The sequence below is a fragment of the Labeo rohita genome, chromosome 16 (assembly GCF_022985175.1).
Source record: "Labeo rohita strain BAU-BD-2019 chromosome 16, IGBB_LRoh.1.0, whole genome shotgun sequence".
NCBI classification, from domain to species: Eukaryota; Metazoa; Chordata; class Actinopteri; order Cypriniformes; family Cyprinidae; genus Labeo; species Labeo rohita.
The window spans coordinates 29362052-29378304 of record NC_066884.1 but is presented as its reverse complement, the minus strand read 5'-3'; the positions used below and the strand labels follow the sequence as shown (position 1 = coordinate 29378304).

Below are 16253 nucleotides of genomic sequence, written 5' to 3'. Positions count from 1 at the left end.
TTGCCAACAGAATGGAAGTCTGTTAACAAAAATTGCATGATTTTACAGTTAAATGGCACTGTGATTAAAAATTTTAATGGGTTTCAATGGGGACATTTTTGTCCTTAAGGTACTGAGATTTTTTTGTACTATAGTGCAAAATAGATTTAATAAAGGAAATGGAAGTTAAATAGTAAAATTCCAATAAAAATACACACCTGTGCCAAAATGTATGCAGCTGGCAATAACACAGGCAAAATGATCTTTTTTTCAAAATGATGAAAAAAAACAAAAAACTGAAATGGACAAAAATGTCCAAAAGGTTAACATAAGAGTTAAATATGCTAATTAGCATTTGTTGTACACATTTCATTGTTGATGTCCAAACCAACTGATTTCACATTGGATTCACTTTTAACATGAAAATTTACCAGTATAAAGCCAATTGGTTTGGAAGTGATGCTTCATGCACTCTAAAAAAAAAAAATGCTGGATTAAAAACAACCCAACTTGGGTTATTTGGCAACCCAGCACTGGGTAAATATTGGACAGAACACATGCTGGGTTATTTTGACCCAGCTGGTTGGGTTAAACGTTTTACCAAACATGCTGGGTTATTTTATGTAAATCAACTATTGTTTAAAAATTATTATATTGCTGGCTTAAAATTGACTGGAACTTATAAAACACACACAGAATACTAGAGGCAACAGCAATAATCAAAAGATGAACATTTATGTTTTATGTTTTTATGTTTGGCGAGATTTTATTGTCAATAATGTAATGATGCACACTCTAAAAAAAGCTTTTTTTTTATTTTAACATAAAAACATTTAAAAGTAGCATTTTAATTTTAACATATTCGACTGTTCTATGCAATTGTTTTTTAACCGAAATAGTGCTGATTCTCGTGTGTGTGACGTCGAAATCTGAGCCGGTGAAGGGCTGCTGTTGGCCAATGTAACTGCGAACTTCAGACCACAGCCTTGCATTTCACCGCATTCTGAAAACCTGTCCATAAACAAACAGTACTGACATTAGAGAACATATTTTAACTTAAAATTAAATTAAACTCAGTACTTTAAAGAATAAAATCCATGTTATTTTATTCAAGGCAAAAGGCATTTTCTATCCTGCGAATCAACCACTGATAGCTCAGCTGACTGACTTCTGGTCCTTATGTTGCATTGCGTAAAATAATATAATTTACAGCACAGTAAAGACTTTATAAATGAAATAAAATGTATACAAACCTTTTTTCGCTGAAGAAGTGCACCAAATCGGCGGGAGCCGAGAACCGCTCTCGCCTGTAACTCAGCAGCTGGGTTGTTTCGTCAGCCTTATAAATGACCCAGCAGCTTAGTTACAGAAAAACTACCTAGCACCTGGGTAAAAGTATTAAAAATAACCTAATAAAATGACCCAACAAGTTGAACCCAGCATTTGGGTTGTAAAATAACCCAGCTTTTTTTTTAGAGTGTGCATCGTTACATTATTGACAATAAAATCTCGCCAAAATTTCCCTAATGTGGCTGTGCCTTTAAGATGCTATCATTTAAAAAAAATATCGGCAAAAGTGTCTATTGCCCATTGTCAAGTTTAGCTATACTTTCTGTAGGTCAGGGTGGTTATAATTCACATAACCAAACAGATTTTGCCAATAATAGAATTATTCAATAATTTAAATACATTTTACTTTTCATTTTAATCATTTAGTATTTCAATATTTCCTCTTAACCTTTAAGAACTTCTTAATTTTCCATATGAATTTTTCTCATATGAATCATAATTTGATTTAAATGAACCACTTTTATGCATAAAAATGTGCCATGGCTCCTATCATGCTGCTTTATGCACTTTGTAAGAGCTCACAAAATGGATTATACTGGTGTGGACAAATAAGGTTAATTATGGATCAGTGAGTTCATTTTTAATTAAATAAAGATAATTACGAGAATTAAATTAAAGAGATTGTTTTCAATGGCCTGTAACAGCAGTTAAGATACTCTAGCATAAAAATACACGCTTATACAATTATGAGGTAATTTTGTCTTCATTACCCCTTAAATGAATGAATGTTTCACCAGTTATTATCGAGTCTTTAGCGACCCAGACCTATATATCCAGCATGAATGGATCTCTAACTTCTCCAATAGCAAAAATCTCTCTTGATATTTTAAGAACTGTTACAGAAGAATAAAATAAAGCATATACCTTTTGAAACTTAGAAGGGTTCAATTTGAGCAGGTGATTTTACCATCGGCATCATTCTCAGAGCACCCCTTCACAGTACATTTAGCATCTAGCTCATATTCGCGATCTCAGACATTTTCTTAAAAATATAATTTTCAATGACATCAAAGTCAACATTTTGATCGCTGGCAGCTTATTTAGAAAAACCAACATCAAATAACAGTGACATTTATATTTTATTGCATACAGTAATTGCTCTGCAGTAAAGCCATTCAAACCACTTACATTTTTGCTGATGATATTTTTTTTTATACCTATGATAATTATGAGTGAAACATTACATCGCTATTGTCCATCAGACAGTGCCACCTCGAAGAATAAAGGTGAATTGCACATATTGAGTCATCGGATATTTATCTATTTTTTCACACAAAAAATATACTTACACTATTACACACCTCGGGTCTCTAGCGACCCTATACACTTTTTACTAAAAAATGAACAGAAAACAGACATTTTTTTTACATTTTTTTCTTGTTATATTGTTTATAATAAATAGACTGAGGAATATTTAAAAAAAAGTGAAAGAAAATGGGAGAGGGTTGTGAATGACGTCCTGGGTCGCTAAATACCCTATGGTATGTATTTAAGGGTTAAAGGAGAAGTCCACTTTCAGAACAAAAATTGACAGATAATGTACTCACCCCTTGTCATCCAAGATGTTAATGTCTTTCTTTCTTCAACCGTAAAGAAATTATGTTTTTTGAGAGAAACATTTCAGGATTTTTCTCCATATGATGGACTGATATGGTGCCCTGATTTTGAACTTCCAAAATACAGTTTAAATGCAGCTTCAAACAATTCTTTAGTAAACTCTCTGTGGACTGACTGAACTTAAAATCTGACTACTGGTCTGCAGTTGTTTTACTCAAATTGTTATTCTGAATATGCTAAATCTAATTTGTAATTACAGTATTTTTGTAAAAAAATGTGCTAAAAATGCCTGTATGTATACTGTCTATAAATCCAACATAACTCAAACCAGTGGCAAAGATGTTTGCATTGGTTTCTGAACAAAAGGTCACATGATTCAGAACTCTCAGGGGCTGTGACATGGAAATGTCTTCAACTGAAATGCTCTGCGGCATTCACCATGGTTCACTAGCAGCACTAGGCTAGAAAATTACGTAAGTGAGCCCTAAGGTTATCACAGTGCTGTCTGTGTGAGGAAAGAGAGCACAGATTTGAGTATGATGTTCGGCAGGAACACAATGTGTATTGACGACTGTCTGCTTCTGATACTGCCGACTGACAGCAGCTGTCACAGACACTGAGCTCATGTTAAAAATATTATTTTTAGTATAATATCAGCATGAAGACAAGTGACCCAAACATCTTTCTAGCTATTTGTAAAGCTTTTTTTTTATATAATCGACAAAGACTTTTATACAAACACTAATATTTTTTATTCAAAATGAATATTTTTAATAGAAATTGTCCTTATTTACTCACCCTGGTGTATACAGTATATAAACTGTGAAACACAACAGATGTTAAGCCGAATGTTCAAGGCTAAAGCTAGTTTTGTGTAAAGAACAGACCAAAATGAAAGCTGTTTTATATACTGAATCTTCCTCTCCACGCTGGTTCTCAAATCTCTTTTGTGCTTGCATCATGTCAAGTTTAACAAAAATGAGACAACCACCACAGGATTTAAAAAGTACAAGACAAAATGTTTATCATTTTATATGGTGGTTTGAACTTTACACTTTTAAATCCTCTAAAGTACAAGGGGAAAAAACACATATTTAATTTAATTTCCAAGATTTTACACAGCTATTGAAATCATATCCATCAGTGGATCTCAGCTGTTCTAAGATCAGACCCAGTTCACTTTACAGTGTGAAATATTGCAGTGGCGTGTCAGTACGGCCTGTGGAGTTTGAGAAGGAGGGAAGGTGTTCTAACTGGGAATAAGCTGGTAAAACATACACTTACTGCTCCACAGGGTCACATCTCACCTTAACTTCTCACCCACAGTGTGGTCCCAGTACACATATAGAAACCAAAGAGGAGTAATGTTGTTAAATGTTATGAGAAAAGATAAATCACAATATTACCACTGGAATCTCTTAAGACTCCCTGCTTGCAAGTTTAGTTACTTACTTTTTCCAAGTAGGAGGTGGGAAAAATTCTATTTTCAAGTAATCTGGAATGGAGCATTAAAAACAAGACTATGGGGTACTCACATGACGTAAACAACCAATGACCAAATGGAACTGGGGCACATTCAAGCTCAAACCGGTGCCCAACGTTTTGCTACAGTTTCCGGGTTGAACGACATGTTACCTGGAAACGGTGTGCAACGGGGTTTGAGATACATTTTCTCTTGTTTGGGGGGTGTGTCAAAAATGTCAACCCAATCAGCTGCAACATGTATACAAACCACGTGGTATTAAAGTGAGACAGCTCGCACAATGCACGCATTTATAGTAGAACTTTCGACAACCCCTATGGTGCTGTAAATAAGCTGACACAAATCTTGCTATGGCTGTTGTTTACGCACTGTTGCACATACTGCTATATACAGTAAGTAAATGTAATTAACGTCAAAATAAATTCACAAGAGCAAGTATATTGCTTGCACATGCCTATTTACATTAAAGGCAAAATAACTAAAATAGTAAGAGCACAAGTACTGGAACTTATTTAAGTCTGTCTAATATCATGTAGTAATTGCAATGTCTTCTGGTCCATATCCTTTCCTTAGGAAGGTGTGCTAGACACTGATTAATGTAACAACAAATACTATACATATTTATATAGTTTGCTACTGTATTGCATAGTGACACTTTCATAAACTTTACTTTACTCCTCTAATTGGGCTATATAATAGTAAATATTACAGTATCATAGCACGGCAACAGTGACCAGCAATAATGATAAGGCTAACGCTCACAATAAAAATAATAAGGTCATATAGATCGTAACACAGTCTTGGAGGTAAGAAGTAGATTATCCTTTACCTGAAATGTTTGTCTTTTCATCCTGAAATGCAAAGCAAATGTTGGATCACAATTATTAGGAACCACAGTTTCCACAAATCCCTTCACTTGACTGGGATGTTCTCTTTTATTCTGGACGGCAAGGGCAGTGACTATAACATTAAGCGTATTTTGCTGTATTAAACACGTATTTATACCAATTTCATCAGGCTCCGAAAATTCTTCAAAATGAACACAAAAAATAATGGCCTTCTCAGCTGCCATAGTTGCAACTCTTGCATCATCAGAACAGGGTGTTCAACGCACCACCGTTTCCATTTAAAAAACATGTTGCATTGTTTTGTCGGGGCTGAACCCAGTCTTGCTAAACGAAATGAACATGAACCAATGAGGGAACAGAATTAATAATTAGACAGCAAGACAACGAACCAATGAAAACAAAACATAAGCAACAAGTGGGAATATGAAGTCACATGACATTAAACAGGAAACACATGACTGAAACCAAAGTAGAAGACCTGGCATAAAAAAAACATGACTAGACCTGAACTGAAATCATGAAACATGAACAAAAGACAAGCTGTTTAAACTAACCCTCTTTCAAAATAATGTGTAACATTACTTTACCCAGGATAATACGGTAATTGGTTTTAAAAGATGCGCTTTGAAAGCCTATTTGTGGATGTCTATTGACATATATGAATTTGGTTAACATGTGTTTAATTTGTTGTTTTTTCCAGGTGAATGACAGACTGGACCGGTCTTGCTGTGGTTTCAGACCAGACCCATCAGAACTCTGTGTAGAAAACTTGCTGCATGTCAAATGTGGAAACCCAAAGGACTTAAATCTGGTGCACATCCTGGTAAAGGAAATATTGGTTATATTTGTCAGATCACACTCATTTTAGTCCATCCCTCAGTCCATCTCATATTATCTCCCAGTTGTAGAGAAATGGGTCCCATATTTTATATAAACTGAAATGATTGTATAAACTGTAAAAAATAAAAAAGCACACTTGTATTTTTACATGGTTGCCTGAATGTTTATTACAGCAGTTTTCAGTGGAATATATAGTGAATATATAATGAATAACAAAATTTTGAGCTGATGAAACCCAGAATAATACATATGATATGGAAGAATCCCATTACTGTCTATTATTATTATTTATACTTGAGCTTTTTCCATTTGACTTTAAAGAAAGTAAACATGCATTAATAATGACACTATGGCTTCAGTGAAACTTGAAGCAGTTGCCTTTTTTCATCAAGTTGCATTGACTGACCTCATGACAAGGTCACATAGCTAGCAAGTATTCGTTTTCTACCAGGAGAGTGTAGAACATTTTTCCCCTTCATTCTGCTTTCCAATATCAAAAGTAATAACTTTCCAGCAGCTCTTGAGATCTACGTGAAGTTTGAGTTCACACTCAAACTGTGAGTTAGAAACCCACGGAAATTAAGTGAGGCAGCTAAAACGAGTCAAGGCAATCAGTTTCTGTGGGAGCCTTTAGATTGGTTCTGTAGTCATTATCTGATAGCGTTCAGAGAGCTGGTGAAATGGAGCTCCAGTGTAGCTGTGGTTTAGGTTTCCGGAGCCAGTCTGCAAAAGTCATCTGTTTTAATATTGCTTGCCCAGAAAATCATTCCACAATTTCAGAAATATCTCCATGTCGCTTAGAAAAACCTACAGAGCACACTGCAACCAGTATAATTCATACAAGCTGTCCCTTTTGTTAACCCTAACCCTCATACTAAACATGCATGTGAACTTTCATAAAAAAAAGATATATTTTCAGTCAGATTTTTCAATGGCAGGCAAGATGTTTCAGTCTTACTCTACTCATGATTTCTAATTTTTTTTTGTACACACTTAATATACTTTTGACACAGTTATGCGATTGGAAATATAATTCAATAAAATCTGAAAAGAGGTCTACCATACCATAATTTTTATGTATTTTTCTTATTGTTTTATTGTGTTTTACAATTTTAAACTGTATGTGTTATGTTTGATATTTAAAGCATTTTGGTCAGCGTCTGTTGTTTTTAAATGTGCTATATAAATAGAATAGAATAGAATAGAATAGAATAGAATAGAATAGAATAGAATAGAATAGAATACCATTTGGTGTCAGGTGCCATTTTGTATGTAATGAAATGCGATTCTAAAATGTTGGAAGTGTGACTTGAAGGGTTAGTTCACCCAGAAATAAAAATTCTGCCACATTCTCATAAGGCTCCATAAAGCTTTTGTTCATCTTGAAATGGATATATTTTTAATGAAACACGAGAGATTATTGAACGCCCACGCAACAAGAACTTTGATGCTACAAAATATTCATGAAGACATTGTAAGTGCAAGTTGTCTGAAAAGATTGCTTCATATGATGGTCAGATTTAATTTAGGGTTTAATCACATGAACATTGATTAACACTCAGCCACATATGGTAAGTGGAAGCTCAAATGTGCTTGCTTGGCCCCCAAAAAATGATGAGAAGCATGTTTGAGCTTCTGCAAGAACCAAAGGGATTCGTTCTTATGTGTCAAGCAAGTAGCTGAGCTTCCATTTACCACATACTGTATGATGAGCTCTATGTATGTGCATTGACCAATGTGTATATGTGAATACATTAAATCAGTTCATCATATGAAATTATTGTCTCTTTAGAAGAGTTCATATGGATTACTTTTACATGGATTTATATGGATTACTTTTGCAATGATCTTTTTGAGTCATCAAAGTTTTGGTTGTGTGGATGTATATAACAGAGGGACAGAAATGGCTCAGGCTTCATTAGTGTTTCAAAAACTAAACAAAAGTCATATTTTAAACAACATGTGGCTAAGTAGGCTACAGTAACTTTTGACAGAATTCTCAGTTTTGGGTGAACTAACTCTTTAAAATATCCGGAGTGTCTATTTAGCCTTGTTGGCAGAGGTTATTTACACTAACTCCACCCACGAACATGTGATTGGGACAGACGTATGAAAAGACGTCTATTAGACCAGTGGTTCTCAACTCCAGTCCCCGGGGTTCACTGCTCTGCACATTTTATATGCCTTCCTCATTTAACACACCTGATTCAGATCATAGCTCATCAGGTGAAAGATCCATGAACTGAACTGTGTCAGTTTCAGAAACATACAAAATGTGCAGAGCAGTGGGCCCCAAGGACGGAAGTTGAGAACCAATGTATTGGACAACTGTTCTAGCAGCACAGTTGGTGAAGCGTTTATTCTAGTCTTTTCAACGTGATCGACCCGGGTTCAAATCTGCCCTTTGTCAAATCTCATTTAATACCAGAAAGGCTTTTTTTTTTTTTTTTTCAATAAAAATAAAGGAAATAATCGAAAAGTTGAAAATAAAATATCAGTTAGGGTTAGGGTGGGCTTTATTGTCCCAATAAGGTGGCATCCATTTAATAATTTGAATTAAAACTATAATTTACTCAATATGTTATTATTGCATACTGTTTTATAATATACTACAATACTGAGGTGCAGATAATTGCCTCTATTTGCATTATGTATTATAAATGGCGAAAAATCCTGCTATTTTAACACAATGTAAATAGAATCTATAGCTGTATTTACACTTAAATACAAATAGCCGCTGCCTTAAATATATCTAAAAGTTTCCAAATATTTTAGGGCTACTGCACATAATATAAATCAGCATGAATCTACTGAAAATAATCTGTATATTAAACTCTATTTATAGGTTCGAAAAACAGATCCATCCAGACTGGTTTTTATTGACAATGCAGGAAGACCTCATCAGCCACAAGACAACCTCAACTTCAGACTAGTTGAAGGAATTGATGAGTAAGTAGACACACTATTTATACTATCTTACTGGTTAAAATGTAGACTTTTAACTATTGTAAGTTTAAACTATGACTTTTTAACATTTGTGCCTTTGAATAACACACTTGTTGAACCACATCCATTTGGATACAAGTGGCAACTGAATTAGAAGCAGACAAGTTATGTTTACAATTTTTCAAAATAAGGATGCTGTTTTTAAAGGGGTCCTATTAAGCTCTTTTACAAAGTCTTGATTTTGTTTTGGGGGTGTACTAGAACATGCTTCCACGCTTGGTGGTTTGAAAAATGCATTATTTTTAACACAATTTACATTATTACAATACATTTCTCCCAGCCTGGCACAAAAGGCTCGATTAGTTCTGGGTTTAATGAAGGCCAGCCTTCCAAAAAATGAAATGTGTTGTGATTGGTGAACAGCATAGACTTGTTTCAGTACTGCCACTCCCCTTGTCAAAGAAGAAAGTTCCGTGTACAACTGTTAGCGCAAGCTAGATTAAAGTGATTCTTACATTTTAATTCTTACAAAAAAAAAAAAAAAAAACATCAATTCACTACAGCAGTATACACTTAGATTACACTTCTTACTCATGGAGGGTGAGTAAATAATACGCTACAGTAATGTTGGGTCGTATCATCAGCCTGCGAGATCGCCAATACGTGATATTGTCGTGCTAATGTATTTAATTATTTATATACTTAGTTTCATTGCCCAAAACCAGCTCCAGCATAAGGTTAGAAGCAGCCTAACATTATCAAGAACATTATTACTGATTAGCCTAGCCTAGTCTAGTGCAAGTTTATGCATTTTAAAAAACACTTGCGTTAATAAGTGATGCTATCTACACTGTATCATTAATCTCTGCAGCACGTTACTGCTCTGAAGTGGCCACTCTAGTCAATGCTTGTGTTTATACCTGCCGTGCTGTGGCTCATTGAAGCGTCTCTCCCCAACAATTCAAATTTCCGTGGGTGGGATGTAATTTAATGATATTCCAATAGACCGCGTTGTGACATCATTGCATGCGGAAAACAAACGTTGTAGTCCAAAGGAGCCGTTTGTTGTAGTTCTTGAAAAGGGATTTTTAAAAAAAATATATATATATTTCCTTTTGGACTGGACTTTGAGATTTGTAACTTTGTAGATCTTTCTAAAGCCCAAAGATACACACCACACACTGACTAAAGTTAAAAAACAGTTAGTGTTAACAGTGTTTTTGTTAATTGGTAGGTTTCCAGAGCGGGCCGTTTCAGTGCTGCAATCAGGATGCCTGGAGAAGATGCTCCTTCGCTCCCTGTCTGTGGATCGGGAATTCTGGGTGAGCAGAGGAGAGGCGTCCGGACTCAAATCTGTCATTCAGCACATAAAACAAAGAGCCAAGGCCCTCCTCCAGCATATACAAGAGAAGAAACTGCGACTTAACAGAGATCTTTAACTCTCCCATGAAGACATTCTCTTATATTGTAAAACCAATTACTGAATTCTAAAAAGACACAAAAGGTTTATGAAAATCCTTTGCTTTGATTTGTATCATCCAAATTAATTTCTGTGTTTTTTATGTGTTGTTTAGAAAGTCATGCAAACTATGCAAGACAGCTAAAATGTGAGGAGGCAGTGCATTTGCATGGATTTTTGAGTTGATTTCCCTAATCAGGGTTGACAATCCTTGAACTGTGATTAAGTAATGCTTACAGTGTCTGAGAGAAGACATTCCAGATGGTCATTTGCAAAGCAGGACTCATGCAGGGGCCCATCACTGTGAAGAGACTTACGCTATGTCCTAAGCAGACGCGACACAATAAGATTTCAACAACAAGCCATTTGTCTTTCTATGCTGAATGTTAATGTGCTGTCGACGGCACACAGTTACAGCCAATTAGAAGATATTTAATATTTAATGTACAGTTATGAGGAGTGGAATTTCGGTGTAATGATATTTCATAGTAAGTGAACGTTACACAGTTAGACAACAAAGCATCAACAAAATCTGTTGCTTAGCTGTTTTGTGGTCACAGCTGCATTGGACAAAACCAGAATTTACAAGCTTTGTAGTCAAGCGTTTCTGTGGTGCATTCAGGAACAGTAACTGCAGCTGTAAATCAGATATGAAGCTAAGCTAATGAAGCTTCAAAACTATTTTTCTTGTACAGTGTCCTTGAAACGCCAAAAACAAGAGAATTGTGGTGTACAAGCTAAATCTTTAATGAAGGCTGCTATACTAGAATAGATGCTGAGGACTATGAAACTGGTGTGGAGTGAAACTGAGCCCTCTCCATGTAATTCCTGCTGGGCTCTTACAGGGCACTCAGTGCCCAAAGGCTCAGTTATGCACAAATTGCTGAGTCAGAATTTGTGGTGTCATATGTTGAGTTGTCATACATGATTCTAGGCTTTCCACTGCAGCTTACAGGCCACTGCAGTTAGATATGGGTGTCTTTTAAACAACAATTTAGAACAATGGTTCTACTTTTTTTTTTTTTTTTGACTCCAAGGCCCCCATTCCAAGGCCAATATTCTAAGGCCCTATGATTGTTTGTGATTTCTGAATAAAAATAAAGATTTAAAAAAAATGTTTTAATATCTGATTTCTACCAAATCTTATACCTGACTTACAATTTAATGTCTACCTGATTTTTTTCTTCTTTTAATTTCAGAGCCTGGCATAACTAGAATATGTTAATTTAAAATGGCCATGCGCCAAAAAGAACTTCAGTTACTCCGTCATTTTTGATCGTACAGATAAGAGCAATACATCAATCGAATCTGTAAGGAATCTACTTTTATTTGTGTACACTCATAATAACAACAACACTCTATGGCTTTGTGAAATAAAGAAAACAAACAGGGTGTGCAGTCTGCTGCGTTGTTCTCTGTGATCGGCATTAAGAAATGCGTCACTAAAATGAACTAAAACTCAGCGAATACTCAACACAGAGACACGAGAGATATCTATAGAAAGCCTGACATGTCTACTTTTAAATGAAGCAAGTCTCATCGAAAACATGTCCAGTCTTTCTCGTCAGACCTAATTATTTTTAATTTGATTTACAAGTTTGATTAAATTTACCCTTTGGGACTCTATAACGGGGTGGTTTAGAAAAGGGGCCTGTCCAAATTTACACAAAATCCAATATAGCCTAAAGGAAAAGTCAAAACGTGATGAAACCTGGTGAGCACATGAGACAGGTGATTATAAACAAGCATGCAAAGTTGCAAAGTTGCAAAGACCAAAACTGGCACCATAACAGTCATAAACATAAAAAAACAAAAAAAAAAAAAAAAAACAACAGCAACAAAAAAACATAATATTTCAATGGCAAATTACCTGTATTAGCCCAAATCCTTTTTTTTTTCAATCATTGATTTAGGTGGTTACAGGCTTAGTAAACAATATATCTTTTTATATATTTGCTTAAATGCCTTAAAATCCTTGAATCCCAGTAATTGCTGTGTGTGTGTGTGTGTATATATATATATATATATATATAGTAATCATTGGAAGTCATCTTGAGGCCCCCTTTGGACGTTTGCTGAGCTGCAGTGTGCCCTGGTCCTCTGGTTGACAAATGATTTAGACAATTCAACCATGTTTATATGCGGTTGTTACTCCCAAAATACGTGGTGTGTACTTGGCCTTTTTGTTAAATAAACTAAATTGTTTAGACTGATTTGTCATCACTCACTCCCACTAGTTCATGCATAATTAAAAAGTCATTATTTTTGGAAATGTATGACTGCAGCTTTGGAACATTGATTTTTCTAATTACTGCTGGCTGAATTTGGATTTTTTTTTTTCTTGAATGAATGTGTTATCTAAGATTTATAAAGTATTTCAAGACTACTCAGAAACCTTAATCATATGAAGAATCACTAATATCTGACAGCTTATTTATTATATTTTATTTATTATTTATTATAGATCAATGCTCAAATCACATTTTTATTTTTAAGTTTGCATTTTTGATTTTGTCTTTCTTTGTTCAAGAACTGCAAACTTTAAACTAAAGACGTTCAGCAGATATCACTTCCTGAAATCAAATGAATAAAGGCTGAAGAAGAGTTCAGAGTGGCTATATCGAGCCCATCTGTTCGCGAGCTGATCTTGTCACTTCCTATAAGCCTCATACTGATCACACATTTGGAGATTAGGAGCATGCCGAGGGAGAAAAATAAATGATATCAGCGAAACATTAAATCTCCCTTTCATCCAGTTTAAATTCCCACAGGTCTCATTTACATTTGCCTAATGTGGGCCAGAGACTCCTGCCTGTGTTCTGCTTCCATTCTCACTTCAAAGTACTTTGGTTGCTTCTTTTTAAACTTAGGAAGAGAGTTCACCAAACAAATTTGTTACCCTATGGAACATAAGACTTGTTTAACATAAATGCTGAATACACAGATATTTTATATCCTTGATGAGCTGATATAATATTTAAAGACTGCAGTAAAGCTAGTGTATTTTAAAAAAATATGCATGGATAAAACAATGTAGGTCTTCACTAAAGCACATAGCCATATACAAAGGAACATCACTGACTTTTAACGGACAAAACGTCACTCTAATATCCTTAGAAGTTCATGTTTTGTTGTAAAGGATGAAAGTATAACATTTATAACACTGTTAACAAATAAGTGAAGAATATTTGCTTCATCAGAATTGATTGCACGATTATTTCAAATAAGAATTCCCCACCATCATAATTCAAGCTTCTTCTTTTTTTCATCAGCTGAATTTCTCCCTTACACATTTCAGCTCCTTTGAAGTTCATGGTTTTGCAATTTATAAATAAGTGCAACTTGATCGCAGTTGTCTTACAAGGTCAGGGTATAAAAAGAATGAAATATAAAACTACAAGCTTACTCATTAGGCAAGAGATGAGTGGATCAAGCCATTATTGCTGGACCACGTAAGAGGGTTTCTCAGAAAACTGTGAGAGTAGCAGAAGTCTCTGCCATGTGTTACCTCTGGCCTGCATTCATTTTAATAGAAACATGGTTTTAATTAATCATAACCATGGGAGTAATTAAACTAAGTGTAATTACAGATAGAGGGAAAGAAAGAGAATGAGGCAGAGGCATGAAAGAGAAAGAGAACGAGGATGCAGTTCTTCAGATGAAAGTAAGCTCCTTCTAACCCCAGTTTTATAAGTGTTTCCACTGACAGTCGAGCACATAATGCGTTCTTCCCCTTGAGTATAGATAAAAGCATCATCCATGCCTCACAGTAAAACTATAGCTGTGTCTTTACATATTTCTTAGTGATAACAGTAATATTTTATTAGACCGTTTTTGTCAACTTACCTCAAAATCCATGTGGCAGTATTACTCTGGGCATTGTACCTTTGTGCTTTTTTATTGTCACAGTTTATTAACTCTAGGCTAATTACCTAATTACCTCACCTACCATTGGTCATAGGGTATATTAACTGGTCTAAAAAAAAGAAAAAAATTGTCAGATTTTATTCACCCTTGTGTCATTTCAAACTAGTTTTTCTTTTTTCTCTGGAGCATAAAAATACTAAAATATCTTTTCTTTTTTTTCCCTCACAAAAACCAACCAACATTTGAAAATGACATTGAGAGTAAACAATGACAGGATTTTTATTCTTGGGTGAGCTGTTCCTTTAAATATTACATTTTGGCACTCGACTTACATTCTTTAAGCACTAAATAATATCTCAAAATGTGTGCCTAAGGTTTGCTATTATTTAAGTCATGAGATGTCATGTTTAAGTCATGTTGCCATCCAGTTTTGCAAACAAATGCACAAATCACATTTTCAGAGAATGTAAAGGTCTCGCTGGAACTAGAAAAGCTTTAAAAATCTATAATGACCACATACATTGTGTTTAATTGTAGCTGTGAAAATTTCTACAGAGCCTTACAATAGTAAGTAGGAACATTTGACTTTCTGTTTCTTGTTCCTGCTATTGGAACTTGGATTTCTGCCATAGATAAATACAATCATGCGTTTGGACAAATTCAAATAAATAATCTATGGTTTCGACTACATCAGCTCTGAGTGTGCGTATTCCTTTGGAAAGTACTGGGGAACAAAATGTTATTTTCACAAGCAGTACAGATCATTAAGCCTTAGACTCATTGCTCTCTGGAAAGAATTAACTAACTCTCTTTCATTTGCCAGCTTCAAAATCCACCACTGCACTGGCAAAGCAGTTACTCCTCTATTATTCAAGACAGTGTAACATTTGTGTATAGATATCACATTTATATATAAAAAGATATAATGTATGTATGTATTAAAATATACATATAATATAATATAATATAATATAATATAATATAATATGGATAAAATCAAAACTTTCATTAAATTTGTCCTAAAACCAAAATGAATACCTGTTCTTGTCTTAGGACAATTTTTAACTTTTTTTGATCCACTTCAAATGTTGACTGCTGTATATATATATATATATATATATATATATATATATACAGATAATAGGAACTGTTACTTGAGCATCATTCAGCATATTAGAATGATTTCTAAAGGATCATCATGTGACACTGAAGACTGGAATAATGGCTGCTAAATATTCTGCTTTGCCCTCACATGAAACTTATTTTAAATCGTAATAATACAGTTGAGGTCAAAAGTTTACATGCACCTTGCAAATCTGCAAAATGTTAATTATTTTACCAAAAAAAGAGAGATCATACAAATTGCATGTAATTTTTTAATTAGTACTGAACTGAATAAGATATTTCACATAAAATACACAATGACTATGATTTTGAGATACATCTTTTCACACTGAGGACAACTGACTCATATGGGACTCATATGCAACTATTACAGAAGGTTCAAATGCTCACTGATGCTTCAGAAGGAAAAACAATGCATTATTCTGAATTTGAAAATCAGGGTAAATTTAAATTATTTTGTCTTTTGGGAAGCATGTAAGTATTTTCTGTAGCTTCTGAATGGCAGTACTAAATGAAAAAAAAAAAAAAAGATATTTAGGCAAAATAAGAAAAATATACACATCTTCATTCTGTTCCAAAGTTTACACCCCTGGCTCTTAATGCATCGTTTTTCTTCTGGAGCATCAGTGAGCATTTGAAACTTCTGTAATAGTTGCATAGTTGTCCTCAATGTGAAAAGATCGATCTCAAAATCATACAGTTATTGTTGGGTTCAAATGCACAAAAATGCTAAAAAAAAAAGAGGAGGATTTTTCTAAAGAAACAAGGGACTCATGAACAACAATAACTAAGGTCCAAT

The 16253-nt window shown here is 34.5% G+C and overlaps 1 protein-coding gene across 1 annotated transcript in view; it reads left to right on the top strand.

Annotated features, from left to right (window-relative positions):
- The window catches only part of gask1a (golgi associated kinase 1A), a 36242-nt gene extending 24318 nt beyond the window's left edge, over positions 1-11924 (top strand). The window contains exons 3-5 of the mRNA XM_051131991.1: positions 5918-6040; positions 8903-9006; positions 10238-11924. Of these exons, the coding sequence (XP_050987948.1) occupies positions 5918-6040; positions 8903-9006; positions 10238-10442 (432 nt within the window). The 3' untranslated portion in view covers positions 10443-11924. The remainder of the gene's footprint in view (positions 1-5917; positions 6041-8902; positions 9007-10237) is intronic.
- The last annotated feature ends 4329 nt before the right edge of the window (positions 11925-16253 follow it).